At 42.0% G+C, this 26,147-nt stretch overlaps 5 protein-coding genes across 5 annotated transcripts; 1 reads left to right on the forward strand and 4 right to left on the reverse strand.

Moving 5' to 3' along the window:
* Window positions 1-1,416: 1,416 nt before the first annotated feature.
* Window positions 1,417-3,125, reverse strand: LOC109484371 (protein scribble homolog). The gene is made up of 2 exons (XM_019787622.1): window positions 1,835-3,125; window positions 1,417-1,452 (listed from the first exon to the last, which is right to left on the reverse strand). The coding sequence occupies exons 1-2, from the start codon at window positions 3,086-3,088 to the stop codon at window positions 1,417-1,419; spliced, it is 1,290 nt and encodes a 429-aa protein (XP_019643181.1). The 5' UTR covers window positions 3,089-3,125.
* A 63-nt stretch (window positions 3,126-3,188) lies between these two features.
* LOC109484372 (leucine-rich repeat-containing protein 1-like) lies at window positions 3,189-8,013 on the reverse strand. The gene is made up of 5 exons (XM_019787623.1): window positions 7,914-8,013; window positions 4,764-4,938; window positions 4,450-4,551; window positions 3,328-4,205; window positions 3,189-3,196 (listed from the first exon to the last, which is right to left on the reverse strand). The coding sequence occupies exons 2-5, from the start codon at window positions 4,925-4,927 to the stop codon at window positions 3,189-3,191; spliced, it is 1,152 nt and encodes a 383-aa protein (XP_019643182.1). The 5' UTR covers window positions 4,928-4,938; window positions 7,914-8,013.
* Window positions 8,014-8,660: 647 nt separating this feature from the next.
* On the reverse strand, window positions 8,661-12,746 carry LOC109484655 (protein starmaker-like). The gene is made up of 9 exons (XM_019788002.1): window positions 12,653-12,746; window positions 12,203-12,290; window positions 11,834-11,908; window positions 11,409-11,593; window positions 10,922-11,036; window positions 10,625-10,691; window positions 9,909-10,375; window positions 9,598-9,687; window positions 8,661-9,239 (listed from the first exon to the last, which is right to left on the reverse strand). Exons 1-9 carry the CDS (start codon window positions 12,740-12,742, stop codon window positions 8,965-8,967), a joined length of 1,452 nt encoding a protein of 483 aa, XP_019643561.1. The 5' UTR covers window positions 12,743-12,746; the 3' UTR covers window positions 8,661-8,964.
* A 2,091-nt stretch (window positions 12,747-14,837) lies between these two features.
* LOC109484668 (8-oxo-dGDP phosphatase NUDT18-like) lies at window positions 14,838-18,963 on the forward strand. The gene is made up of 7 exons (XM_019788015.1): window positions 14,838-15,030; window positions 15,308-15,411; window positions 15,704-15,864; window positions 16,312-16,532; window positions 16,949-17,095; window positions 17,483-17,600; window positions 18,049-18,963. The coding sequence occupies exons 2-7, from the start codon at window positions 15,318-15,320 to the stop codon at window positions 18,304-18,306; spliced, it is 999 nt and encodes a 332-aa protein (XP_019643574.1). The 5' UTR covers window positions 14,838-15,030; window positions 15,308-15,317; the 3' UTR covers window positions 18,307-18,963.
* A 274-nt stretch (window positions 18,964-19,237) lies between these two features.
* Window positions 19,238-24,445, reverse strand: LOC109484560 (cartilage matrix protein-like). The gene is made up of 7 exons (XM_019787880.1): window positions 24,307-24,445; window positions 22,666-22,801; window positions 21,758-21,939; window positions 21,249-21,408; window positions 20,595-20,762; window positions 19,588-19,758; window positions 19,238-19,321 (listed from the first exon to the last, which is right to left on the reverse strand). The coding sequence occupies exons 1-7, from the start codon at window positions 24,406-24,408 to the stop codon at window positions 19,257-19,259; spliced, it is 984 nt and encodes a 327-aa protein (XP_019643439.1). The 5' UTR covers window positions 24,409-24,445; the 3' UTR covers window positions 19,238-19,256.
* Between the last annotated feature and the right edge of the window lie 1,702 nt (window positions 24,446-26,147).

Genomic DNA, 26,147 nt, shown 5'->3' on the forward strand with positions numbered 1-26,147 from the left:
TAAGTGAGGTCATGTTGCATATTTCATCAGGAAGGTCTTCAATCCAGTTTCTGCTGAGATCAAGATGGGTCAAATTTACCAGCAGTGCAATGTCTTCTGACACACGATGTATGCTGCAGTGAGACATTTTAAGTTCCTGAAGTGCACTTTGCTGACAGATGGATAGGGGGAATTCATACTTATTACCAAATACATGTACATTGATGAAAGTTGAACTCATATCTACATGTAGTCTAGTCAGATTTGCTGGTAACTTTAATTTGTTACAGTCAATGAAGTCACTAATTTCACAGTTGGTTATGATAAGCTCCTGTAGGGTATTAATGACACATAAAGTGTTGAGTGAAACAAATTTGCTTCCACTCACATACATTTTGGTGATGTCTCCATTGTATTGAAAGTCACCTGCAGGGTTAGTTAGGCAATGTAGTTTATTATAGCATTGCAGTTTTACAACACTGTGTTGCAAATCCTCTAATGCAATCCTGCATACATTATCTTCACACTCAATTTGTAAATGGTCTGGTAACTGTTCAGCTGTCTGTTGTTGAATAGACACCAGCTGCCAAAAGTCTACTTTGAGGTATTCCAACTGCTTAAGTTCAGAAAGAAATACCATTTGATACCAACCACAGTGGGAAATTGTCAGTCTCTGCAGTGATAACAATTTGGCCAGTGATTCTGGTAACATCATATCTGTGATATAATTATGTGATTTCGGCATAGGTAAATGTAACATGGTGATGGAAGGGGTCTTAAGGGGGTTGCCAGATATGTCCAAGCTGGTCAGTGACTGAAGGTCTCCCAGTGAATCTGGCAATGCAGTAATACTACAGTTTGCTACTTTGAGAGCCTGTAGATTTTGCGTGCACAGAATGGATAATGAACCATTAAGAATATCTGGATCATCAATGTCACTGATGCTGATGGAAGTCAAAGGCTGGGAATGTTTTTCATGAGAGGGATATGATATAACACTGTATGGAGTAATGTGAAGGTCAGACCCTCTAAGTTCATCAATGGATATCACAGTTTCAGTCCCCCTATCCCTCTGTATCAGACTGATGGTGGTTCCTGCTGCAGATAATTGATCCAAACAACACACACAAATACTGATAAGCTGAGCAAGGTCCACCTTCACATGTCTCAATGATGCCAGATTTGACAGAAATCCTACCTGATGACAGCCACAGTACTGTAGGGACAATGTTTCTAATCTAGACAGGTTAGATAAGGAGTTTGGCAGAGTCTTGAGGTTGTTTCTGGATATGTCCAAGCTTGTAAGATAGGGAAGGTTGTCTCCTATTGAATCTGGTAGTACAGTAAGACTACAATTTGAAACACTCAGAACTTTTAATATGGACATAATATGTAATATGGTACTGGGAATGGTATTAAGAGAATTTCCAGATATGTCTACGTCTGTAAGTGACTGAACATCTCCCAGTGAATCTGGCAATGCAGTAAGACTGCAGTTTGACACATTAAGTACTTCTAATGTGGACATGTGTAATATGATACTGGGAAGGGTCTTAAGGGGGTTCTCAGATATGTCCAAGCTGGTCAGTGATTGAAGGTCTCCCAATGAAGCTGGCAGTGCAGTAAGACTGCAGTTCACTATGTTGAGAGCTTGTAGGTTTTGTGTGCAGATAGTGGATAACAAACTATAAAGAATATCTGGATCATCAATGCCACTGATGCTGATGGAAGTCAAGGGCTGGGTTTGTTTTTCATGAAAAGGATACGATTTCACACAGGATGGAGTAATGTGAAGGTCAGATCCTCTAAGTTCATTAATGGATATCACAGTGTCAGTCCACATATTCCTCTGTACCAGACTGACGGTGGTTCCTGCTGCAGATAATTGATCCAAACAACATACACGAATACTGATAAGCTGAGCAAGGTCCACATTAACATATCTTAATGATGTCAGATTTGCCAGAAATTCTACCTGATGACAACCACAGTACTGTAGGGACAATATTTCTAATCTAGGCAGGTTAGATAAGGAGTTTGGCAGAGTCTTGAGGTTGTTTCTGGATATGTCCAAGCTTGTAAGAGAGGGAAGGTTGTCTCCTATTGACTCTGGTAGTACAGTAAGACTACAATTTGAAACATTCAGAACTTGTAGACTTTGCAAACCTGGTAATGTAATAGGAAAACTTGACAACCTGTTATTACTGACATCAAGTTTTGTTAACTTTGAAAGGAAAGACATCTGCTCTGGTAAAGACTGAATATTGCAGTTTGACAGGTTCACCTCCCTAAGGGTATCCTCAAAGCAATTGATAGTGCTGTTGAGTTCATACTGTAAATGCTCATAGACCCCACATTCACTCACTTCTTTTGTATTTGTTTTGACTTGCAAATATCCTACCTTTGGTCTTACAATGAAATGAATTTTATTCCCAGCAGAAGTACTATTAGGCATATCGTTACAGTTAACAGTCCATTCAATGCCCCAGGGCATGGTCTTCAACTCAAATGGCACATGGCTCAGATTCTGTAGCCTTCTTATATCATAACAGAGAGTATCAAGATTTGTTAGTCTGACTATATCAGCAGGGAGGGATGAAATATCATTTCCTAACAGATTTAGGTATGTGATACTTTGTGTTTGTAAAATACTGTCTGGCACAGTTTGGAACTTATTGGAAGACAAGTCCAACCACTCCAAACTTGGGAATTTCGTTGGAGGTAGCTGTTGGACAAAATTGTGTGACATGTCAAAAACTGTTAATGAAAGTAATTCATATACACCTGGAGGAATGGATTGAAGTTTGTTATGGGACACATTGAGATTCCTCAGATTTGAAAGAAGACGTATTTCTTCTCGAAGGGCTGATAACAGGTTGTGACTGAGGTCAAGGTGTGTTAATTTGGAACATCCCATAACAGGAGGGCTGACTGGAAATGTTTCAATCCTGTTATGACTCAGCAGTATTTTCAATGGGTCATGAATATCTAAACTGTAAGGTACTGTCTTTAATCTCTGATTTGACAGATTAATATAATTAAAAGAGTTGTATCTGGAAGCATTAACTTCATTGCCTTGTTCCCAGAGAATGATAACTTTCCCCATCATTCCATAGCTATGGTTTTGCTTTATCAGTTGTACATACTGTCTGTGATCTACACAAACAGTAACTCTTCTTCTTTTACAAAAGTCTGACACCAGTTGTGATTCAGACAGCTGGATTGGGTTACCTGTGAGATGTATTTCTTGGAGTGCATGGAAAGCATCACATTTCAAAAATGGCACAAGTGAGATTTTGTTGTGCTTCAAGTTAAAGATAGTAATGTGAACTAAGTCTTCAAAATTGCCAGGCAAGCCAAGAATGGAATTATACGATATATCTAATGATTGTAGTTCTGTAAGCTCTACAATAGATGTGGGGAGCTTTGTAAGTTGGTTGCCAGCTACTTTAAGAGATGTTAACTTCTTCAGGGTTGAAATGCTTTCTGGAATTTCTGTAATTGAATTTTCACAAAGATCCAATTCCTCTAGGTTGACAAGACTCTGAAAAACTGATGCTGGCAGTGATGAAATTCTATTACAACTTAATTTGATAGTTTTCAGCTTCCTGAGTTTACCAATATCATCTGGCAAACAACCAAGGTCACAAACTGACAAGTTTATCTCCTCTAGATTAGACAACTGGCAAAGTTCCTGAGGTAGGATTTGGAGAGACTGGTTCCACCTAAGATTGAGCACCTTTAGTGACAACAGATTCCCTATCAATGGTGACACTTCTGACAGCTCGTTATCTGAAACATCAAGCTCCTCAATACCTGGGAAGGAAAAGACCTGCTCAGGTATGGTGACAAGGGCATTGTTTCGATAGATTAACACTTTCAGTGCCTGCATGTTTTCCATTCCTTTTGGAAACTCGTGTATTTTGTTCTCCGATATGTTCAGTTCTTCGAGATTTGATAAAGATGAGATAGAGTCAGGTAGGTGGGAAAGTTTGTTGCAACTGATGTCCAAATGTCTAAGCTGAAACAACATACCTATGTCTGTAGGTATGACTTTGATACTGTTACGTTGGAGATTGAGGACCTGTAGGTCATTTTGCTGGAATGCCTTGTTTGGCACATGTGACATATTCCTCCCAGATAGGTCTAGCTCAAGGAGATCATCATCATTTTGTCTGGGTGTCAAACTTTGCTCCTCTACCTCATGTGTGTCAGGGTCTGTTTCTCTGTAGGTACAAGGTATGGAGACATCAGGATCCAACAATATACTAAAGACCTGTATAGAGTATCCATTGTACATTAATGATTTGTATACCAAACAAATTGAATGCATCAAGGAACATCTGATTCAGCATTTGAATGAAGTGTCCATTTTTTTGTCCTCAACAATTTCATGACCCGAATCGTTACTGCATTAAGAGTTTAAGACCCTCTTAATAGGTATATCTATAAAAACTATATTTTACAAACCTTAATGTAGGGCCAGGGTTTTGCTCAATGTCTCCTGCCTGCAGCAGAAGTTTACATGCCAGGAACCAGGCCAGCAGACATGACATCATTACATAGCAGCATCTGAAAATACAAATTGCAGTGTCCACCAATGCACATCTGTATCTGTACCTGTATCAGTATAGCCGGGCCCGGTATAACCGCCCTTTGGCGTAACACACGTAACACAACATCACCTACACATGATATTCTATATCACATATATATATATATATGTGCACATGACATTAATAATATCATAATAAATAAAAGTAAAGCTAATGGGCAGTTCTTACCTGACAAGTTTCCCTGGCCCACGTCCCATCACTTTGTTCCAAAGCTTTGCCAGGATGACCCCCAGCAGCAGTGCTGATGCCTGGGACCGACATCGTGCACACCTGGCAGTCGGGTTCTGGAAACAGCCGATCCGAGCTCGGTAGGTGGACAAGTCCACCCCCATTTTGCTTTTAACTGTGGATTTCAATGAAATAGTCATTGGATGTTATCAGAACAATGAAAGATTTTAGCTTAACCACCCCTGCAGTTTCAGAACAAGATGCCAGGCAGGCCAAACCTACACCACATTTTCCTCACATGACATTAAGCTATTTACCACCCAAAATTAAAGCACAACATGCCCAGGACAAAAGACAAAAACTGGAAGTTCTGCTGCAGTACTAAAGAAAGCTGCTTGGAGGCCCATGATTGACCTTGACGTTTGTCTTCCCAAGACCTACCAACATACCAATGTATGCATGAAAGTCCTATTCATTCACAGGATTCCTTTTAACATTTCATCATATACATGTAACAATTAAACAAATGACATTCATAGACCTACCCACATTTCATAATATCATTACTGTCAATCCTTTTACATTTTTTTAATATTATTATTATTATTATTATAAGTTATGCCAAGGAGGTTTAAAATCAACCTCCTTGCAATATGCAAAAACACAAGAAACACATGTCTGGAGTATAGGGCATGCACCTAAAAGGCTTCCAAATAACCTTGGGCTATCCTGGCAGCTGGTTACAGAGAGAAAACAATATCTCCATTTGTAATGAAGGTAACAATGACCAGTATGCTACCTGAGCATTTCGGCCAGAACGTGGCTATATACACACCCGGTGTGTATATAAAATCTCTTTTATATACACACCCGGTTTGTATATAAAATCTATTTGTCTTTTATATGCACACCCGGTGTGTATATAAAATCTATTTGTCTTTTATATGCACACCCGGTGTGTATATAAAATCTATTTGTCTTTTATATACATACCCGGTGTGTATATAAAATCTATTTGTCTTTTATATACATAACCGGAAAGTTGATAGGGCAGACATTCGAATGATCTGTCGCCGGTGGGTTATCCACAGTCACCAAACTAGGGACCAGGGCGAACCCCGGGTTGGTCTTGGTCTGATAAATGCACGCCAGACCGTGAGGTCGGCGCTTCTTCCGCATGTACTAGTATTAGCTCTAGAATTACCACAGTTATCCATGTAGGATGTGACGATCAAAGGAACCATAACTGATTTAATGAGCCATTCGCAGTTTCACTGAGACAGTTTAAACTTGCACGTGCATGGCTTAATCTTTGAGACAAGCATATGACTACTGGCAGGATCAACCAGATAGCGAGGACGCCAGGGGCGGGCGACCGGTCTCGCCGCCGCCGCCGGGAGCGGAGGGTCCCGGGCCCCGCGCAAGCGGGGCGGTCCGCTCTCCGCTCGACCGTCCGCACAGAGACGAGCGGCCGCACCGCCCGAGTCCGTCGCTGCCGTAAGGCGGGAACGCGCCGTAGAGCTGGCCGCGAACCCTCGGGAGCCTGAGCGCAGAACTCCCGGCCACACCTGACCGTTGCTTCCCTTCAACGCCCGAGCCGTCCCCATCGGGAACGGTCCCGCACTCTCACGACCGACGCCGGATCTCTGACCGCCGAGTCCCTGTGTTTTCGAACTTCGGTGGGGATTTCCGTGTTGTTTTCTGATTTTCATCATCCACTAAGATAAACTTGAAGACCGAGGTTTAAACTTGGTGCCCCTGAATCGTCAAACACTCACAAAAACCCAGGTATTGGGCCTATCAAGGAGGCTAGTATTTCGGTGTGTAACTGCATGGAGGTAAAAGAGAGAATTTTTCTACCTCCATGGTAACTGTTATATAAAATCTATTTGTCTTTTATATACACACCTGGTGTGTATATAGCCACAGCGTTTCGGCCACACCCACAACCCGCGCTTTAGCAAGATATGGTTGAAAAAGATGTTTATCAAACTTGTTCAAAAGATACATTTGTAAATTGTTTTCTGAATTCTGTGTCTTTGAATAGTTGGAGCAAAATAACTACCGAGCCGAGTTAAACCATTTCGGCACTGGGCTTCTGGTGCTTACGTCGGCCGCGCGGCGTACAAAACAGTATCTTAGGCCAAGTCTTTGTCTGTGAAAATGTAAGAAAAGAGGCCTTGCAGTCGTGTCCTGCCGATAACCTTGTCCCGATTAAACTTTGTTACCCAGGCGGTATGATCTCGAAAATATGAGTGGCAGCATCTCGATACCCTTTTTAAAGACAAGGTTTGATTTGCCGATTCCGAGTTTCCAGTGCTGAAGCCGCCGACACACCAAGTGTTGACGTACCTTCGGCACTGGAGATCTAGGACGGAAGCCACCTCAACTCTGTATACCGAGTGCTGAGAAAGGAACCCGTAACTTCGGTACTTGCATTATTTTCACCCCAAATACACCAATTCTTACATTGTTTATCTGACATTTCCAACTACGATTACCTGCCGCGCCATACGGAAGGATGCTGTTCAACCCCATTGTCGAATGGAATCGACCGCAAAGTGGGCGTGGCGCGGAATGCTGGTCACCCATTGGTCGCCGCTAGGCTATGTGGATGTGAAATTGATGTAGCCCCCCACCCCCGGTATTTCCATAACACAGGATACACAGCATAAGTCTTAAATATTTCTTTTCGCACTACTTTTTACCCAAACTACTATCGCCCTGGGAGGCAAGAAGAAAGACTGTGTAATGCGACCCTGGCCAGGTGACGTCATATGGTTTGATCTAAAAATAACCATGGCGTTGTCCCAAACTTTCTCAAACTGTGTGCTTGGAGGTAAACTGAGTAAGTACAACTGGTGACTTAAACACATTACATGACGTATTTTCACTTAATAGTGCTGTATATGGCTGTTACTGTGGGTAACGATTGGTAGCTCGTCGTGAACTGGCATCGACACAACTGCGAAAAGATCGAGAAAATATGTCCGCCATGTTGAACAAAGGTGCAAAAGTGCAGTGCATGGTCAAGTTTCTAAACATTTTAGGGTGGATAGTTTGAGTTTAAAACGATTGCTCATACTAAAACTGTAGCCCTTAATAGAGAATGTAACATAACACAAAGTTATTACGGAACAATTACCTTACATATTCATGGAAACGGAGGGTGGGTGTCGGCACCATTAGGACGGACGCTCAGAGCCACCACACACCTTTGGGAACAGGTGCTTTATGGTTCCGCTTTCGCCGCGCGGTGTACATATCACTCCGCGGGGATTCCCGTGCGTCAACTGAAGATATCAAGGCGCCGGAGTTTTAACATGTTACGTTGGGCCAACTCGATGAAAGCTACTCTCTTGTGGTGCATTTCTGAATCACTATGATAGCTACAACCTATCTGTACAACCCATTTCTCCCTTTATGTCAAAAAGTTTCGGTGATATGGTGAGTTACAAGAAAATAAAAGTATGACGTCACATTAGGGACGGACCAAATCACACCCTGAAGTCTTTAATTTGAGGTGCAAAGTAGCATTACGCAGCTGACTCACCTTGACAACAAGTAGTTCTACTTGACAACTCTTGCGTCACAAAGAACACATGTATTTGAACGTTTCAGTTATACTCTTTTTAATCAGATTTAGATAAGATTGACATACCCATACACAATAGACAATCAGAAATACACGCCACCTCAAACATTTAATTATTTATTGACTCTATTTACAACTGAACAATACAGTGGATCACCGGCGCGCGCATTGCAAGTAATCATGCCACCCAACACATCAAACACACGTACAAAAGGCATTAGAACTGAACTCTAATTAACAACTTATACAAAGGAATAGAACGGTATCTGGAACACGTTTCACAAGGGAAGGGCACTGTCTCAAACATCCTTTCCCTTTCCTTCCCATATTATTTTGTCCTTATCGACAGAAAGTTACTAGTACTTCAAATGCCTTCAAAATACACAGAACTGCAATTATGGTGTATTTTATTTTCATGAATGAATGGAGGAATGGTTTATTCAGGTTAAAATCACTCGCAGCCATTTTGCTGAATTGTGGATTTCATTACAATACTATTGGTACTTTCATGCGACAATGGTGCAGAAAAAATTAAAAAAAACTTTTTTTAAGAGAGTATAATCTACAATATCTGATACACAACACAAGACAAACATGATGCGTCTCTTACATAAGAAAGGCATACTTATCAACTTCAACATTTAGCTTTTTCAAAACATTGCAAAGATTTTCTCTAGTTGCTCTGTCCCCGGCCCTGTCTCTCCAGTCGTCCAGCATACAGAAGACCTGTTTCCGCTGTCTGTTGTGCTTGTCCCTGTACCTGTGCACGTCGGCTGGGGTGGAACCCAGGCTGATGGCTAGTTGTTGCCACTCATCTCCCAAGTTCCGGGAAAGCTTTTTCAGATCCTTATGACTGACCCTCGTACCACTTTCTGTTGGACCTGAAAAGTTAAACAAAGCATTTATAACATTTATAATCCTTTGTGCATCTTTTTTTTTTTGCAATACATCGAGCTTCTGCTATGCGTCTTGTTTGTTATGGAACACTCCAAATGCTGGTAAGAAAACTAATAATATCTCGCAAAGTTGTTCATTGAAGCTGGTGTGTTATGCCAAGGAGGTTCAAAGAGGAAGCTCCATGATTATGCCGAGGGGCAGTTATACCGGCTGTATAGATACATATACATTCCCATGAAAGAAACTGCACTCTTTAGTTTCTGTACAGTATTATAGTAGTCTACGACCGTTTATTTTCCTAGATGGACGTTCGTGATTTAAAAAAACAAATCGAATTCTTACCGTGCTTAGGTGGCGATGTGCTCTTCAGCCGCCGTGCGGAACTTTTTCGTGGGAAACAGCCTGTGGATTCCTCCTCCATGTCGTCTTCATCTGACGGAAAAGAAACAAAAGATGAAGTAATGTGAGAAAATATATTATTAAGCAGTTTCTTTCAGTTTTCCATTATGTACGAATGTAGAAATATGAATATGATGACGAATGTAGATATCATAAATCTCTGCAGATTATGGTATTTATGTGCATTTTATACACCTTACTGTATAGTGATAGTTTTGAACATCATATTGATACGAGGAGAGTAAGACACTCACCACGGAAACTAGCATGCATGTTTGCTTCTCGCTTTCTCCGTTTTTCTGACTTCACTTCCTTCGAGCCGTTTTTGCCTTTCGGTGTTTCGAAATCTTTCCTATTTTGCCTTGTTGTCTGGACTTCTACTTTGGTGAGGAGAGGTGCTGTGACATCTTCACTTGTTTTCTCTTCCTTTTCATCGGCTGTTTTGGGAACATTCTGATCCTTGTTGTCATCTGTTCTCTCATCGTTCGTCATCTTGTCATCTCTGGTTGACGCGTCTACGTTTTCCTCTGTCTTTGACTGTCTGTTCTCGTCTGGTTTCTGTGTTGCTCCCAGGCCTTGCCCGGTTTCACAAACCACGTGCACAAAGACTTCAGTCGTTTCCACTTTTGTTGCCTTTTCTTCAACCGTTGTTTTGTTCTCTTCGTCCTCCTTTGTCTTTTTGCTCGCCTCCTCTGCAGGCTCTTCGAATATGTCGCCAATCCTGTGTACATGCCAATAGATAATCACTAGAAAGCATCCTGTTGTTAGCGTGAAAGCTAATCTGTGTTGGCACATCGTTAAGACCTGACATATAGTTTGGTGAGTCCATATTTTGTGTTGGAATGGAAGAGAATAATTTTCCATAACGGATCCTGTTCCTATTGCAGATATCCTATTCTTAACCTTAGAAAACTACACATTAGAAGAACTTGGACATCTAGGAACACACACATATTGACTACAAACCCACCCGTAGAGGCCCGAAGGAAGAGAGGTATATCTGGTCCTTCTGAGTGGCTGTGGGGACGGCAGACCTGCTGTCAAAATACGACAGAGCAAACGTTACAAAGGGTGTTATGAAAGATGTTCACTGTGACTCTCATATCATCTCCACATTCAATGACGGATCAACTCTTACATGTATAAGGTGGGTGGAGGAACTTATAACATGCCACATACTTGTCAATGTGTTCGTACATGTACATGTATATGGTAGATGACGAAATGTTGCTGATAGAATCAGGCGTTTTATTAAGTATCTGAGTACCTGGGGAACTTCCTTTCTTGACCTCCAGACTGGCGAGCACTTCGTCAGTAACTGGCGGACGTTCTCCGAAATGTGCTGTAATAATCTCTATCAGGGTAGTCAGGTTGGACGTGCGCTGGAATGCAGGCAAAAATGTTGATGATAACCCAAGTTATGATATAACGTAAAGTATCTAAGGTAAGATCACTGATTTGCCAATTTGATTAGAAAAATAACATACATTTACTTTCAATACATGTAGCAACAATTCAGGGCAAAATGATCTATATCTGATTTAGATTTTTAACTGCATGTACTGCTAGGTCACGAGCTGGCTACTTCTACTTCTGCTTCTTTTATAATTGAAAAGGAGCATTTCCAAATCAATAAAATGAATAGTACAGTATCATCTAGTACGGCTCTTTTCATCTTAGTAACTGAGAAGCGAGACTATCCCTTGAAACATGGTCAAGCATGTTATAGGAATTGTCGCTAAAACAAAACTCACGTAGTTCCAGTCCTCCAGGTATGGGAAGGTAATCTTCCCGCTGGTCTCCACACACAGACACACCTGGCTCTCCCGGATGGGTGCCGTGCCCGTGTCGGTACACGCCGGCCGGACCAGACAGGTGGGAGGGTCGTGCGGAAACTTCCGTGGGAGGACAAACACCATCGGGATCCCGTAATGCTTGCCTGCGTTGTGGGGAAAGGAAAACACGGTCATGTAGTGCCTGAGAACTAAACCTGCATGCCCGGTGTTCATCATGCCTGGAAATTGCACAGAAATGATCTGAAACATGTCTTTTTATCATTGGAAAAATTGTTACTAACATCATGAGATATTGGTACACGCAGTGCCCTTAATTTCATGGTATAGTGGACCCATGTGTACAAACGTTAGTTTTTCTTTTGTTGAGATTGTCATACACGTACCGTTATGCCTGATAGGTACAGCACCCTCCAAGCAAAGGCGGACAGTAGACCCGATGTGGCCGGCTTCCGCCAGACCTGCACAAGAAAGTATTTCTGGTTGTAGTTTCCTACCTTTGTAACTCTTTCCTTTATGTTTCAAGTTACCCTCACAGTATCATAATTATCATATGACATGTTTACCAAACATGCCTATGGGCACGACGGCATGACTACAAGAGAACACACAGCACACATGATGTGGATATATGACAGAGGATAACTTGCTGCCACTTGTGTATGTCGCTGTTACCCTCTGCATGTATAGATTGAAAGGCTGAATATCTATACAAGTTAACCATGATTTTTACTGATCACAATGCCGTGTATTACCTTCTCCCACAGCTGCTTCAAGAGTCGGGAACCTGGAGATGGCGTGAGCGGTTTCCTCCCTCGTCTTGCTGCTGTACGTGTAGTTCGTCTGTCAAAAATGAAAAAAAAGGTCAGTTATTTGGCCTACCATTACAAAGGACAGTGAAACGTAGCTAGCCTGAGTGCCAGACGGTTGCCAAGGCTTTAGATATTAGATACACGAGCCAATATGTTCCCAAGGAAACTACCCCCCCCCCTCCTCAGTTAGACCCTGAACTAACTCTGGGCCTTGCTGCTATGTGACCCTACATTACACAATCACAGGGAAACGGAAGCATCAAATATTGCTAGACACTAGCTCTGCAAGTTTTCACGTTCATGCAGCTTCCCACTTTAAATCTATCACTAGCATCTACGAATGTCAGACTATGTTTACACTTAAGAACAGTGACGGACTTAATTTCGTCTTACCCTGATACGATCCAAGTCATGACTATTGAGGCGCAGTACTTCAGACACGGTCTGTGTTCTCCGTGTGTATGGCAATGGACGGTACGCCATAGTTAACCTGGAGACGCAGGAAGAAAAATTATCAGCGGTACAAGTTGTGTGAAAAATGTCACATAGGAACAAAACAATACAATTAAGGAGTGTATACACGTACACGGAATACTATTCAGTTCCGTAGTAATGCGGCAATGTGGAGCATTTTTAAGGGAGTATTTATAGGATGTGTGAAGTTGTACTTTTTGCAGAGGAGGGGTCACATGTACTTGCATATTCACGGTAATGGCTGTCCCATATTTTCTCCTAAGTGACATGTAATGGTATTCCGATAGGCGTATCGTGGCGTATGGACGTTACGTACTAAGTTTGGAATGTGCGGATTAATCATTACCCTAACTGTATTCTGTGTGCGTGACGACGTTTGAATGAGAATTACCGGCTCGCTCCCAGCCATTTGGCATTGTTACAAGGTATGACATATACTATGAGGCACTGATGTAGTTCCCATACAATTGAATTGATGTTACACGTATCTTTTAGTGTCAATCTTAAAGCCCATGAAGAGATTTTGGAGTGATAACAGGCTAGGCCAAAGATGATACTAAGTTTCCAGTTTTTGGCTCGAAGTCGAACGCATATGTATTTTAATTTAGCCAGCTTATCGAATGAAGTATTCAGGACACTACTTGCTGCCACAGCCCAGTCGCCGAACAGGTCCTGTTGATCTATTCTGCTTCTTTTGATATTTTCCAGGGTTCATATTCTATAACGTTACTTTTTACGCTCTTTTTCTAGACATAGCCCTGCCACTGGCCCAGAGCCTGCAGCGTAGTCTAACCAGACGCTATGTGATGAAAAGTTCCACGGGTACTGATATTTACGAGGCTACGCCATGCCGACGGCGGAATGTTTGCCTTTTGCACACAGCCATGACTTGCGACCCAGTTCACTGTTACAAACTTATATTAATGATAAAGATAAAACAGCTTCTTCTGTTATGACTGGTTGGTTGTTGAAAGGATCGCAAAGCTCTGAAATGGCTACGTTCTTTTCAGATGGACGCATACAAGTCTTCAGAGACAAATCAAATATGTAGGGTAACCGCCATTTTTATAGTACTGCCGGCAGCCATGCCTTTGTCGTCCTAACATATTCTTGGCTTAAGTTAATAAAGCATGGAAAATAAGTCACCATTTACTGAGTCGTAGTGCTGTGAGGTATGCAATGACTTATCATAGGATAGAATTCATGGAAATATGAGGCAGAAATGTCGTTACTTAAAGTTTTAAGACTCACCTGCTGTGACACCCACAACGCCAAGTTTGCAACAGGCTCGCAAACAATGACGTCACGGTACGCGTACGGCTAGTGCAAATATTTGATTTTATCGTTTACAAATGTCAAACCAACAGCACCTTTGTCGTTCTCGTGAGAGGATTCAGGCTAACGGTTCAAGCACAAAACTTAATTACCCATAGCTAAACTGACTCGATCTTGAGTCACTGTGTGAAGTCATCTCGCACACACTATGGGCAGAAACCAAGTAAGGAACCTCTAGATCTATTTAATAATGAATGAGAATCAGAAAACAAAGCAATCAGTACTTTGTTGGCTAGCGAGAAAATGCGAATGTATGTATACCCTGTAAAAGTTTGATCCTAGCGCAGTTATAGTCAGCATAGAAACCTTTCTTGAACCGGGGGTTGGATGAAATAACATACTTCAATTCACTTCACCATCTTGGAGGTAACCGTTACGAGCCACGTCGCTGGGCGCACCACAGTTACAACAATATGAAGGTTAGTATTCCATCATAACATGTACATGTGTTGAATGATAAGGTTGGATAAGAAAGCTAGTAGAAATTGTTTATAGTTATATATTAAGTGTCATTTGCCGTACATCGTAGCTTGTTGCGCAATTTTGACTCGACTTAATTTTCATGACACTAGCTCAGATCAGTTTTCCATATTTTTGGGTGGACGATCGAAACATTAATTTTCTCAGGGCCGCGCTTTTCTGATATTCATTCATTATATTAAACTTTCAGAGATCCTAGCTGTCAGAAACGTTACTAATCTTCCACTCCCACATCTCCTTGGAGGTTACCGCTGTTCGACTTTAATTTCCCGCGAAAAAAGGATAACCCTTGACCTCCAGATGATGACGTATGCGGAAGTGACAGGGAAACAACACAGAGGTACGCTGGAAGGACGAAATTCTCTCTGGAAAACGGTTTGGAACAGATGCCCTAAACCAGCTTTACCTCGCTTGCAGCCCATGCTACACTATAGACGAAACAAAGCGGCAGATACATGTATAGATAGCCACTTGTCAACAAGGTAACGTTACATATTTTTCGATCGACTCGTCTATTTTGGTGCAGTATGGGAGGGGGGCGTCAGGCTTTTCGTTTGCCATTCGTTCGAAAATATTGGGGTAACATAATAGCTATAAAGCACAGCCTGATCGTTCAGTTGATGACTAATGAATGTATTGCTGATTCCTTGGTTGTTGTTCATTCCCTAGTAATGATACCTACAGAAGATGCTTAAGCAACACATTTTAATGAAAATTTACTACTACTAATTCAAAGTTAAAGCCTTTTCCCTTCACCAGTTGCTGAGTGATGTCTGAAGCGGAGACGGACCTGCTGAGGATCCTGAGTGGAGAGACTCCAGGACCGTTTGTGTGTGATGTGGACCCCATAGGGGCTGACTCAGGTCAGAAAAACTGATGTTACGTTCTGGTCTAGTGTTGTATTAAAATTAATAAGCTATTTCAAATGTATTACGTACAACCTATTATTAAAACTCTTAATTCCCTACCAAATAAAAACAAATATTATAGAGAGAAAAGAAAAGCATTGTACAGAGTTCTTCACCATCCCTAACTGACACCAAATTCTGCTTTCTTAACTGTCATCATTTATAGCCGATTGTAGTCATTTTCATTTGGTCTTGATCATCATGATCATGACAGCGTGGCCAACCAATAAATTGTTCTACCATTCAGACAAAGAACATGTGATAGCAAAGAAGACCGCCGGCTGGATCGTGTGCGGTGTTCTGCTGAACGACCAGGGACAGGTGCTGATGATGCAGGAGGCCAAGAGGTCATGTCGGGGCACCTGGTACCTCCCCGCAGGCAGGATAGAACCCAATGAGACCTTCCAGGTGCCGTTTTTTGTTTGTTTCTGTGTCTGCATCACCTTAAAATGTAATACACCAGTTTTATGCACTCAATATACATGTATGCATCTTGGTTTCCCAACTAAATCTCTGAGAGTAGGCCTGCATTGGAACATATAACATGAACAGATTACTAGTAAATGATTTGACACTTTGCTATACTGTGTTAAGCTCCTGAACCCTGTATGAAAATGTCACACTGTCAATGACTACTAAATGTAATAGATAGCATGTCAAGTATTTAGCAGTCTTCTGATGCAATTTTAGCATGTACAGTACACTGCAATTTAGCCCCATATGCTACAATGACGTGCCTTTTAGTGCGTTATGTATCTAGTAAACCAGTTCATCTCATCACAAAATTGTTCTGCAAAGGCGTAAAGAGTTTTGCTAATGTTTTGAAACAAACTGTGATTTTCCACCTGTTCTCAGGAAGCTGTATGTCGAGAGGTTGAGGAGGAGACAGGCCTGACCTTTGAACCCTCCACCCTCCTCATGGCAGAGGTCAACGGGGGTCACTGGGTCAGGCTGACCTTCACGGGGACGGTCACGGGAGGGAAGCTGAAGACTCCTGCTGAGGCAGACGGGGAATCCCTGCAGGCACGCTGGTGCAGTGTGCAGGACGTCAGGACAGAAAACGACATGCCCATCAGGTCAGAGGTCATTGCCATGGTCGCTGTTACATGTTGCAGTTACTACAGCTGCCAGATTTACAGTTCTTTTCTTTCCTGTAGGTTGAATTTCTGAAAACCATTTAGAATTAGTGGTTGTGGATGCATGCATGGAACAGCACAGGGAGGAAAAAAGAAGGGTAGGCAACAGAAAAGATGAGAGGGTAATATTAAAGAATGGATAGCATGATACAAAGGGGAACATCAAGAAGAACAGAAGGGTGGAGAAAATTGGTTGTGTGATCATCCGTGGTGCCCAAACAGTCAAATAATTAGACAAAGTGATAAATGAGATGAAAGGATACAATGAGTTAAAAAATATTACAGAACAACGAAATTACAGATGACATGTTTATTCATAACTTGCAGTAAAAACTTCCATCCTTAACCCCCAACAGAGCCAAGGACATCTTCCCCATCATAGACCTGGCTGTGCAGCACCAGTCCACACCAGAGTCCCAGAAACCCCCATGTGTACTCCCAGTCTTACAGGCTCACAAGTTTGTCAGTCTCAGGCTTGTTCTACTCAAGGGGTGCTCAGAAGGGTAAGCAGGGTAAACTGTATTCATGTAACAAGAAAATTCAAACTCATCTGCAAAGTACCACCAAGAAGATGCATATTTTAATCTGATATTTGAAACAGTAAATATATGTGTACTTTCATTATTTACTAGTATGATCTCATAAAATGTTTTAATGATAATGCACGTCTTATCTATATATGTATCAGAATACATTTATTGTCCTCTTGCAGTTCTCTTTCATTCTAACATTTTGGAAAGTGATGCTTGAAATAGACAAAACACACTTGCCTGAAGTAGATATTCCTTTTCTCCAGAATCACACTACCCATGTGCATGTACATGTATGTAAGAAGTTGCTGTGTTATGAATGCTTGTTTGTATATCTAACTGTTTATTATTTTCCTTCAGGACTGTTCCAGAGTTACTGGTGAGAACCACCCCCACCCCCCACCTTCCCACCACACGGATGTTACTCAAGGACTGGTCCATTATCTTACCTCTACTCAGGCTTCTTAGGACAGCTCTGGTAAGGGAACAGACTGTACTCTTCATGATGTCTGCTGTTGTTGCATGTTGTTGTTGTGTGTGTTTGGTAGTTGGTAGTGTAGTGTTCATGCCCAAAGCCAGGATTTTGTTTGGGGGGATTCTTGCTACTGTCCAAGGGACCAGTGAACGCTATAGGCGCAATCTTCCTGAAAATGGAACCTTCTGAAATGGTACTTTCTGCATTTTTGGCAGGATTTCTGAGACAAAGAGGATTCCAGTCCCACTGGTCACAAATCAGTCCACCTTTTAAAGAAAAACCTCGGACCTTTTAGATAAAAAGAGGACTTTTGAGCATGTACATGTACATGTACATGTATATCTATGTGCAAGTATCATACATACGGTGTTTGGATTTGGCTACATGTGTTAACAAAGTTGCTTTCATACAAACTTGCTGTCAATTCTATGATGTGGTCTTCCCTTTGCAGGTGCTTACGGGTGATGCACTTTCAGGTAAACTGCCAATCCAGCTTGTAGGTGTGTTAGGTGTTGAACACCTGGGAAAACCACATGGCCTCGCTGATGGCATCTGTCTCACCTTACTCTATACACTTGCAGTCGGGGAAGACACGCCTCCAGAGACAACTCATGAATATTCATGGTGTCCAGTGACCAATGAGGAGTTGAGAGCAAGGCTGATTGACACTTGCGAGAACAACAAATGTATAAAGTTCAAAGTGCATTAGAAAGAATAGATAAGTCAACTTCTTGCCAAATATTATGTTAAATTTTTTTAAAATCATTCTCCTATGGAAACATTTAATTTCAGGTCATTTGCAATTACATGTATCTTTGTGAAGTTTTGATATATGTAGATACTAAATTAGACTAAATCTAATTGCTTCCATGAAAAATTGTATTTTGTGATTTATATGTGTAGCCATCTCTTATCAAAATATACTCTTTTGCTGTGTTTGAGTTTTTAGTTTGACTAGTATAAACAATTAAAAGTCTGACCAGTTTATACTCTTCATGTAATTAAGTGCCTGTCAGGACAGGTTGATTCAAAACAGCTCAACAAAGTTACATTTTTACACATTTATTGGGTAGAGAGAAGAAACATGTGGACAAAGCGTATCACATCATCTAAGGTGTGCTTTCTATCAGTATCAATTTTAACAGGTGGCACTTGTGCAAGCAATACTGAGGAATAAATACTGTATGTAGTTTTGCAGTTAGGTAAAGAAAAGGAATGGCATCGAAATCTATACAGAATCCTCTTCCTTTGAGTACAGTGTGCAGGTACATACGTGAAGCATTAAAGATGCACCATACTTTCCTATTCTATGTATATCACTTACAAATACATGTACTTTGTTTGTAGCTATCGAAGCATCTGCTTTTACCGAAATTGCTAGTTAATTCTGTTACCGAAATAACTAAGCATTCTATCACTGTACAATCTGTTACATTTCGGTAGGTACTAACACTGTTTCGTTCCACCAAATACCCTTATTTTTCACTGGACCACAGTGAACTTATCCTTGCTCTTTCTTCCTATATGTACAAAATATGGCTTTTCTTTTTAAGTTTTACACATGGTCGTTTTCCGAAAGGCTACGGATATATTATATAACACTATGCGACCGTTGAGAATGCATGGACGAGTTTGTCATCCTCTTGTTTCTGTTCCTTCTCACCGACGGAAGAAGCCGTAGTCGTAATCGTACTCATCATCGGTGGTCGAAAAGGAGGAGCCTCCTTGGAAGGAAATGAAAGAAAATAGTTAGAAGATTACATTTGGATATGAGTGTATTTTAGTATATCATAAGCAAAGTGCAAGACGTAAATAAGGCTAAATTCATTCACTATTTATTATTCACCTTTTTTTGTAGATAGCTCGAAGCTTGTGTCTAATATTCATTATGCATTGTTCAAAGCTAAAACTGTTATGTATGGTGCCGGTCATTGCAAAAATGCTGCACTGCAGTTTATCACCCAACCGCTAAGCGTCGTCCCTGACTCACCTCCGAATCTCTCCCTGAGGATAGTGATGAAGTCGTCGAAGACGTCGGACATGGCGGAGAAGCTGCCGGCGTAGAACAGGTGTTCGGGGACGGGTTCCGAGACTATGCTGCGCAGCTCGTCCTCGTTAATCTGGTTCTCAGGCCCCACGGCGAACGCGAACATCTCAACGTCTGGAAAGAGAGACAAGATGTCCAAAGTTGCATATGATGGATAGCAAAGTTCTTTCTTCACAACCATTTATATTTCACGAGCCGACGTTTCGATGACCGTCTGTCATCTTCATCAGGGCAATTCTGACTGGTTTAGTGTGCACTAGTACTGACGTTAAATATTACTTAGTGCATAGTGCACTAAAAATATTACATCGTTCACAGTGCACTGTTACTTGGTTCACAGTGCACTTAGGTTAGTTTTTACTGTTAACAATGGATTTCCGAACGTAGTGCAATTGTGACATACATACTAGGCCCTGATGAAGATGACAGACGGTCATCGAAACGTAGGCTCGTGAAAAATAAATGGTTGTGAAGAAAGAACTTTGCTATGCATTCGATTACCAACCTGATGAAATTATTTACGGAGTTACATATGATGTTTCATCCCATGTCTCCCATTCTAAAGACGTACATTGGGTGTACAATATCCCACTTTTAAGGAAACAGAACATTCTCAGAAGTTTAGAGTAAAAACATATTATTGTCATGACTTGACCAGCTAAGCGCAACCTGTTTTGTATGAGCTAAACGAATGTTGTTGCCTGAGACTTTCTAGTTCGATATTACAAAGAACAACCACCACCCTTAAAAAGGGATGGAAGAAGTGAGAGTTGCTAAACGCAACCCATTTTGTACGAGTATGAAGCAAACGCAATTTCTGTTAATTTTTTTAGTTCAATATTACAAAGAACCACCCTTAAAGCTTAAAGAAATGATGGAAAAAGTGATAGTTGCTGCTTTGGTTTGTTAAAAATGAGTAAAACTAATATGTAGCACGAGTGCGGCTTTACCGTTGCCCTTGAGCTGGTCTGCGATGGGGATAGGCGCCGCTCCGCGGTTGGACTTGCCGTCCGTGATGAGGAAGAGAATCTTGGCGGCGTTGGCACGAGACCCGGCCACGGACTGGAACACGTTATCACGGGCCAACTCCAGAGCCGTGCCGGTGGCCGTCCAACCTCCTGCGGAAAACACGGCAAGGAAACACACGGTGAATAAATTAAAGAGATACGTTTATTGCAAATTCATGCCCGAAGGCTACTTGCAAATGACAAGGATAAAAGAACATTGAAACAGAGTACAAAATAACTTTAAAATCTGCATAATAAAAGGTAATTCTCTGAAACTATAGCTATGTCTAAGATATATGTCTAAATAAAGGGTTTGACTTCTCTTTTGCAAACCATGGAAGACGTAATGTCCCACCTTTTCCAAAATTTGTGGGTTTTGGATATTTAAAAGAAGAACATTTTTTTTTTCTTTTGGTCATTCAGAAAGTGCCCCAAGTACCAAAGTATCTACATTTACATGATGCCACATGAATCTTAAAAAATACTTTACAACCATGAATGTTACTAGTGGACCACGTTGCTGTATGTTTATCGAATGATGTATCTAATGAGAGTTTGAGGAATACTTCTGGACGAAAACTTCACGCCAAGTCTTACTTTCGTAATCGATGTTGCCCAGTGCGGCCTTGACTTGGTCCCGGCTGACGGTCTGCGTGAAGTCGAACTCCACACGGGTCCTCTCTTCGTCTGAGAAGGAGATAGCGGCCACACGGGTGTTCGCCTGGTCCACGGGCGTGGGGAAGTTATCAATCAGATCCTAGGGAGTGAAGAAACATCGGTAAGTAACATTCAAATATGTCATGTTCGTCTATTTTAACATCGCAGAAATATAATAAAAACACGTACATGACGTAGCGACGTAGCTTTAGCTATAGCAGTTAGGTCATGAAGTATTTTATATAATTGGCATGTTTCCATATGACAAAATTACCCTTTACACACTTATCGGGTAGAGAGAAGAAACATCTGGACAGAGCATATATCACATCATTGACACATCATCGATTTTAACAGGTGGCGCTAGATCAAGCAATACAAGCAATGAAAGCGTCGACAACGTTAACTTTCAAACTTTATGCCAACACCAAGACGTCCGTCTGCAGTACCTGAATGTTCTGCTTGGCGTCGTTGAAGTTCACCTCCCTGACGCTGCCGCTCTTGTCGAAGAGGAACACCATGTCGATGACGTCGGTGGACCCGTCGGCCTTGCGGAAGCCGTCTCCGCTGAGAGGGCCCAGGAAGCCCGAGGACATGGCCCCGACTGTCTGCTCTTTTGTGGGAATCCCGCCTTTAGAAGAAGGAAACAATATATTATTTGCGTGACTGTGATTTCATCATGTTGGTGTATGTCGTAGTATGATTGAGAAGCAAAAGTTCTTAATCACAACCACTTCAGTGCTAGCCTCCTGTGCAGGCCCCGCGGCGGTGGGGAAGAGATTTTAACGCATTATTTTAATATAGCCGGCCATCCTACATAGCCGCCGAGAGAAGGTTCCATTCTGCCCACGGGGCCTGCACAGGAGTGCACAGCAGGCACCAATGAACAGGTTATCATTGCCATGATAAAGATGACAGACGATCATCTTGGCGCCGACTTTTGTTAAACAAGAGGTTGTGATTTTGAATAAAGAACTTTTCTATTCAACGCATTACTAGTATTTGTAATTCATTAATACTGTACTCTATTTTTCATGGTCACCATTGACTAATATCATCGATTCACGAATCCACTAAACGCCTTGTGTCAAGTGTTATGGCGAAAGCAATGTTTGCTTAATTAAAAAGCATTGATAGCAAACCAAATGAATCAAGTGAAAATGTGTGTCAAAGTCACAAACAGTACGAATTGGAGTTCTATGTACAACGCTTTGGTTACAGGTGAGTATGAAGAAGACAGTTACATTTGGGATCATATCTCGCTAATAACCATTCTCAAAACAGGCTTCGGCTTATTGTCTTTGACGTGTTTTAGGCGTTTTTAACAGGCTATCTTTTTTTTCTTTTGAGTACTTACATTGTTCCTTCTCCTCCCTCAGTGGAGGGCAGCAGGCAGTGCTCCCCAGCGGGTTGTCGATCACCTCGCGTGTTCGGAAGACCCGACTGCAGCCGAAGATGTTGTCCTTCGGGCTCCAGACGCTCCAGTCGGAAACCTTCGGGGTCAGTCGGAAAAAAAAGTTCGATGTGTGAGTGTCAAAAGTATAGATGGTAGTAGTAACTTACTAGAAAGGACATCAAATTACATCAGGGAGTAGGTAATGGGATGTTGTCGAGTTCAAATACCCCAAAAGAAAGAAAAAAATTATAGAGAAAGCGATTAAGCCACAGAGTTTGAATAAGGAAAGTCGCTAGTAAATTAAACTCAGATGATTGAAAAACGGGGCTTCAATGTAATGTTTTCTTGATCTTCTAATCTCGCCTGTATTATAAATTTGAGTTGATTCCGGTTAACACAATGCAAGATATCGCCATAGGTGTAATGACAATACTTTCATAGCGGAAAGGAGGGGCTGTATTCTGAGTTATCAGAAGGAAGTTTTGGTGGGAAGTGGGCATTCATTTGAAACCCTATCTTTAGTTAGTCCAAAGCATGGCTCTAAATATAGATAGTGTAAACATCCTATCAAGTGTAAATTTTAAGTCTCCGCCCCTTAGCTATTGTCCATTTGAGACCATTATTAAGACCCCCCCCCCCCATCCCTTCTCAGGCACGCACGTTGTGATGACGTAACACATTCACCTGTACGTCCGAGGTGTTCCTGACGGTACCGGAGTACAGGTAGTAGCTTCCGGGAGCCAGTAAGGAAGTGAGCACAGCAGTACATATTAATTACAGGTACGCTGTTATTAGCCTGGTATCCAGTCTTTAATACGTGGTAGGGGCGGGTTTTTCTCGGGGCTGCAGGAGCTCTTCCCCGCCCGCCTCAGCTAGGTTTTCACGAGAGATTGTTTAGCCCTACCACGAACGTGTTGGGACAAATTAAATCCCCAGGCATGCCATCTGTATTAGCGTAACCTGGTCGGCCTGTTGTACTGGGCGGGGGGAAGCTAGTTGGGCCCCGAAGACACAGCCTGCCTGAACAACAGCCCCAATCACGTAAGACTGGATACCAGGCTACGCTGTCATGCAAGCCGCCTTTTTTTCTGGAGAACTTTGCAGGGTAAGGCTTATTAGCAATTCTTGAGAAAAAGCATGTAAGGAAGTGAGCACAGCAGTACATGTTACAGCTTATCTGTACGCTGCCATCAAGCATTTTTTTTTTCGGAGAACTTTGTACACTAAGACATAGTTGTTATTCTTGAGAAAAGAGCAAAGAGATGCATGCATGCTAGAAAACGCGATAGTAAGAATGTAGTAGCCTCTAACAGGCTTCGGGATGCGGTTGGAAAGAGTAGAAATCGCCCAAATAGAGAGATAACATGCCAATGGAGTTGGTCCGGTAGAGAGTACAGTTTGCCGGCCGCACCCGAACTCTTTAGCCGTCCCCTGGTTATCTCTCTACTTGGGCGATTTTTACTCTTTCCAGTCGCCTCCCGAAGCCTGGTAGAGGCTAGAAATGTATTAAGCTAACGAGTTAAGGAAAGCGACAGAGAGTTAGTGAGACATTTAGAAATTAGTTAGATCACGCGCCAAGAAAAAGAAAGAAAAGGTACTCACTCTGCATAGTTTTCTGTACAGTGGCGTGCAGGTGGGATTGGCTGATGACAGTTGTACGGCTACGATAGCCAGTACACACACCGCGGCAAGCAGCGCCCTCATGCTGTTATCGTCTGTTACTGCAGGAGGACATGAAATCAATTGTCAGAAAAATCAGTGTGAACAGATAATATGGAGACTGAGTTTGGACTATTACAAGTTAATTAACGTTACGCATCGCATGGATTATGATGATACATGTAGTGCTAGAATATCAACTCTTTTGACGAATCAATTAACGTTGATAACATTTTGAACACAAAACGTACATGTAGACATAATACAGCTTGACCTTCTACAACAAAAGGTATATACGTATACAATATACTTTGCCAACTGTACAAATGTATGCCTAAGTCAAGCCGGCTACAGTTATTGGGTCCAGGGAGAGAGAGAGCAGAGCGCAGAGTGGCGTGTCTGACTGTGGCCCTGGCAGACGGTTTCACCAGGCCACCTAGACTTACAACTTCCGGTGGGAATGGTAGGCCACATGGCTGCCCCAATCACGCAAACCTGACACACTCTGTCAAGTTCATCGGTAAATTCAAAAGCTAAAACATGCAAGACGTATTCCCTAGCTTCTAAACAATGTTTGAGTTCGAGAAAACCTTCTTAAATCTTCATCAAGTTCGAGAAAAAACAACAACAATGCATTTCTTTGCTGAAGCATTTGTGTGGAAATAGTCGCTATAAATCACCACCCTACCCTCCCAAATTAAACACTGTGTTTGCCCATTATAGCAACCAACTTTAATGGACAGAACATCGTAAAACAGTCGCCTGGTATCTTGTTACACCTCATTGGCTAAGTGGTGGTAATGCTTTTAAAAGAAACCGAGATTATAATCGCATATCGCACGACAGAGCTAGAAACGTCATATCTGTGCGCGCGTGGCGAACCCGCGGAGAATAACGTCTAAATCTGGCTCATCTGTCTTACTGATCCCCGTGTTACCGTGTGGACCTGTCCGACACAACAACGGGGAGGCTACGGCAGGAATTTCCGCAGAAACACTGGCTTTAAAAACACTGCAGTTAAGCCTTACAAAACTATCAACGGCAAAGAAAAGGATCCTCCGTTATTCACTGAACATTAGAAAGCAGCATGCATAATATCAAATACAAGAACTGCATCGCAGGTGTATCGACAAAAAATCATAGAAGCCAGCATGTATCTTTGGTATAGATAATTTTTCATGCAGATTTATATATGAAAGAGATTATTTCTTAAGCATTTAGAAAATCGGAGAGCAAATATCAGCTTCCGCAGGCTTACCATGGATGCTTTTCACAACTTGAGCCGCATGAATCAGTATGAGTCACAACGGTCGCATGAGAAAAGCAGAACAAAAAGTCACTCACCAGTGGATGAACAATATACCGTGGACAAGGGAAAGCTGGCGTCTGTAGCTAGCTTCAGCCAACTTCCTTGGATCACAAGTCTGGACTGACGACTCTCTGGGCTCTGCCCGCCTTTTAAAGGGTCCTCCCCGGTGACCGGAAGTTTCCAAGAATGCAGAAAAAAGCCGCAGCTTTAGGGAGAGAGAGCGGGGCGGGGGCGCGCGAGTTGCCCAGTCGGTAACAGGAAGTGCTCACACAAGGTTTCTGAGGACAGGAGGACGCAGTTTTCATCGTAATAATGGACACTTCCGGAGTCGTACTAGATACAGCGCACAGATATAACGTCATCGGGACAAATATAAACACGGAAAAAAATCCCGGGGGATGGCCCGCGCAACAGATTTGACGTGTGAATCTGAGATGAACCTCCCGAAGTTTTGCTGTATCATGCTGATACCGGT

The sequence above is a fragment of the Branchiostoma belcheri genome, unplaced genomic scaffold (genome assembly GCF_001625305.1).
Source record: "Branchiostoma belcheri isolate BF01 breed outbred unplaced genomic scaffold, Haploidv18h27 scaffold7, whole genome shotgun sequence".
Taxonomy (NCBI): Eukaryota; Metazoa; Chordata; class Leptocardii; order Amphioxiformes; family Branchiostomatidae; genus Branchiostoma; species Branchiostoma belcheri.

Excerpts from the sequence above, each read along its gene's own strand:
- LOC109484655 (XM_019788002.1), bottom strand. The coding sequence starts at position 12,742 with ATGGCGTACCGTCCATTGCCATACACACGGAGAACACAGACCGTGTCT. Across the intron at positions 10,376-10,624 it reads CTTCCTTCGGGCCTCTACGG|GATTGGCGACATATTCGAAG; the intron begins GTGGGTTTGTAG and ends GCATGTACACAG. Across the intron at positions 9,240-9,597 it reads CACATCGCCACCTAAGCACG|GTCCAACAGAAAGTGGTACG; the intron begins GTAAGAATTCGA and ends TTAACTTTTCAG.
- LOC109484668 (XM_019788015.1), top strand. The coding sequence starts at position 15,318 with ATGTCTGAAGCGGAGACGGACCTGCTGAGGATCCTGAGTGGAGAGACT. Across the intron at positions 16,533-16,948 it reads GAAAACGACATGCCCATCAG|AGCCAAGGACATCTTCCCCA; the intron begins GTCAGAGGTCAT and ends AACCCCCAACAG. Across the intron at positions 17,096-17,482 it reads CTCAAGGGGTGCTCAGAAGG|GACTGTTCCAGAGTTACTGG; the intron begins GTAAGCAGGGTA and ends ATTTTCCTTCAG.
- LOC109484372 (XM_019787623.1), bottom strand. The coding sequence starts at position 4,927 with ATGGGGGTGGACTTGTCCACCTACCGAGCTCGGATCGGCTGTTTCCAG. Across the intron at positions 4,552-4,763 it reads GGGCCAGGGAAACTTGTCAG|ATGCTGCTATGTAATGATGT; the intron begins GTAAGAACTGCC and ends TTGTATTTTCAG. Across the intron at positions 4,206-4,449 it reads AACCCTGGCCCTACATTAAG|AGAAACAGACCCTGACACAC; the intron begins GTTTGTAAAATA and ends TTGTACCTACAG.
- LOC109484371 (XM_019787622.1), bottom strand. The coding sequence starts at position 3,088 with ATGATGGGGAAAGTTATCATTCTCTGGGAACAAGGCAATGAAGTTAAT. Across the intron at positions 1,453-1,834 it reads CAGGAACCACCGTCAGTCTG|ATTCACTGGGAGATGTTCAG; the intron begins GTACAGAGGAAT and ends CTGCATTGCCAG.
- LOC109484560 (XM_019787880.1), bottom strand. The coding sequence starts at position 24,408 with ATGAGGGCGCTGCTTGCCGCGGTGTGTGTACTGGCTATCGTAGCCGTA. Across the intron at positions 21,940-22,665 it reads GAGGGAGGAGAAGGAACAAT|GCGGGATTCCCACAAAAGAG; the intron begins GTAAGTACTCAA and ends CTTCTTCTAAAG. Across the intron at positions 19,322-19,587 it reads CCTCAGGGAGAGATTCGGAG|GAGGCTCCTCCTTTTCGACC; the intron begins GTGAGTCAGGGA and ends TTTCCTTCCAAG.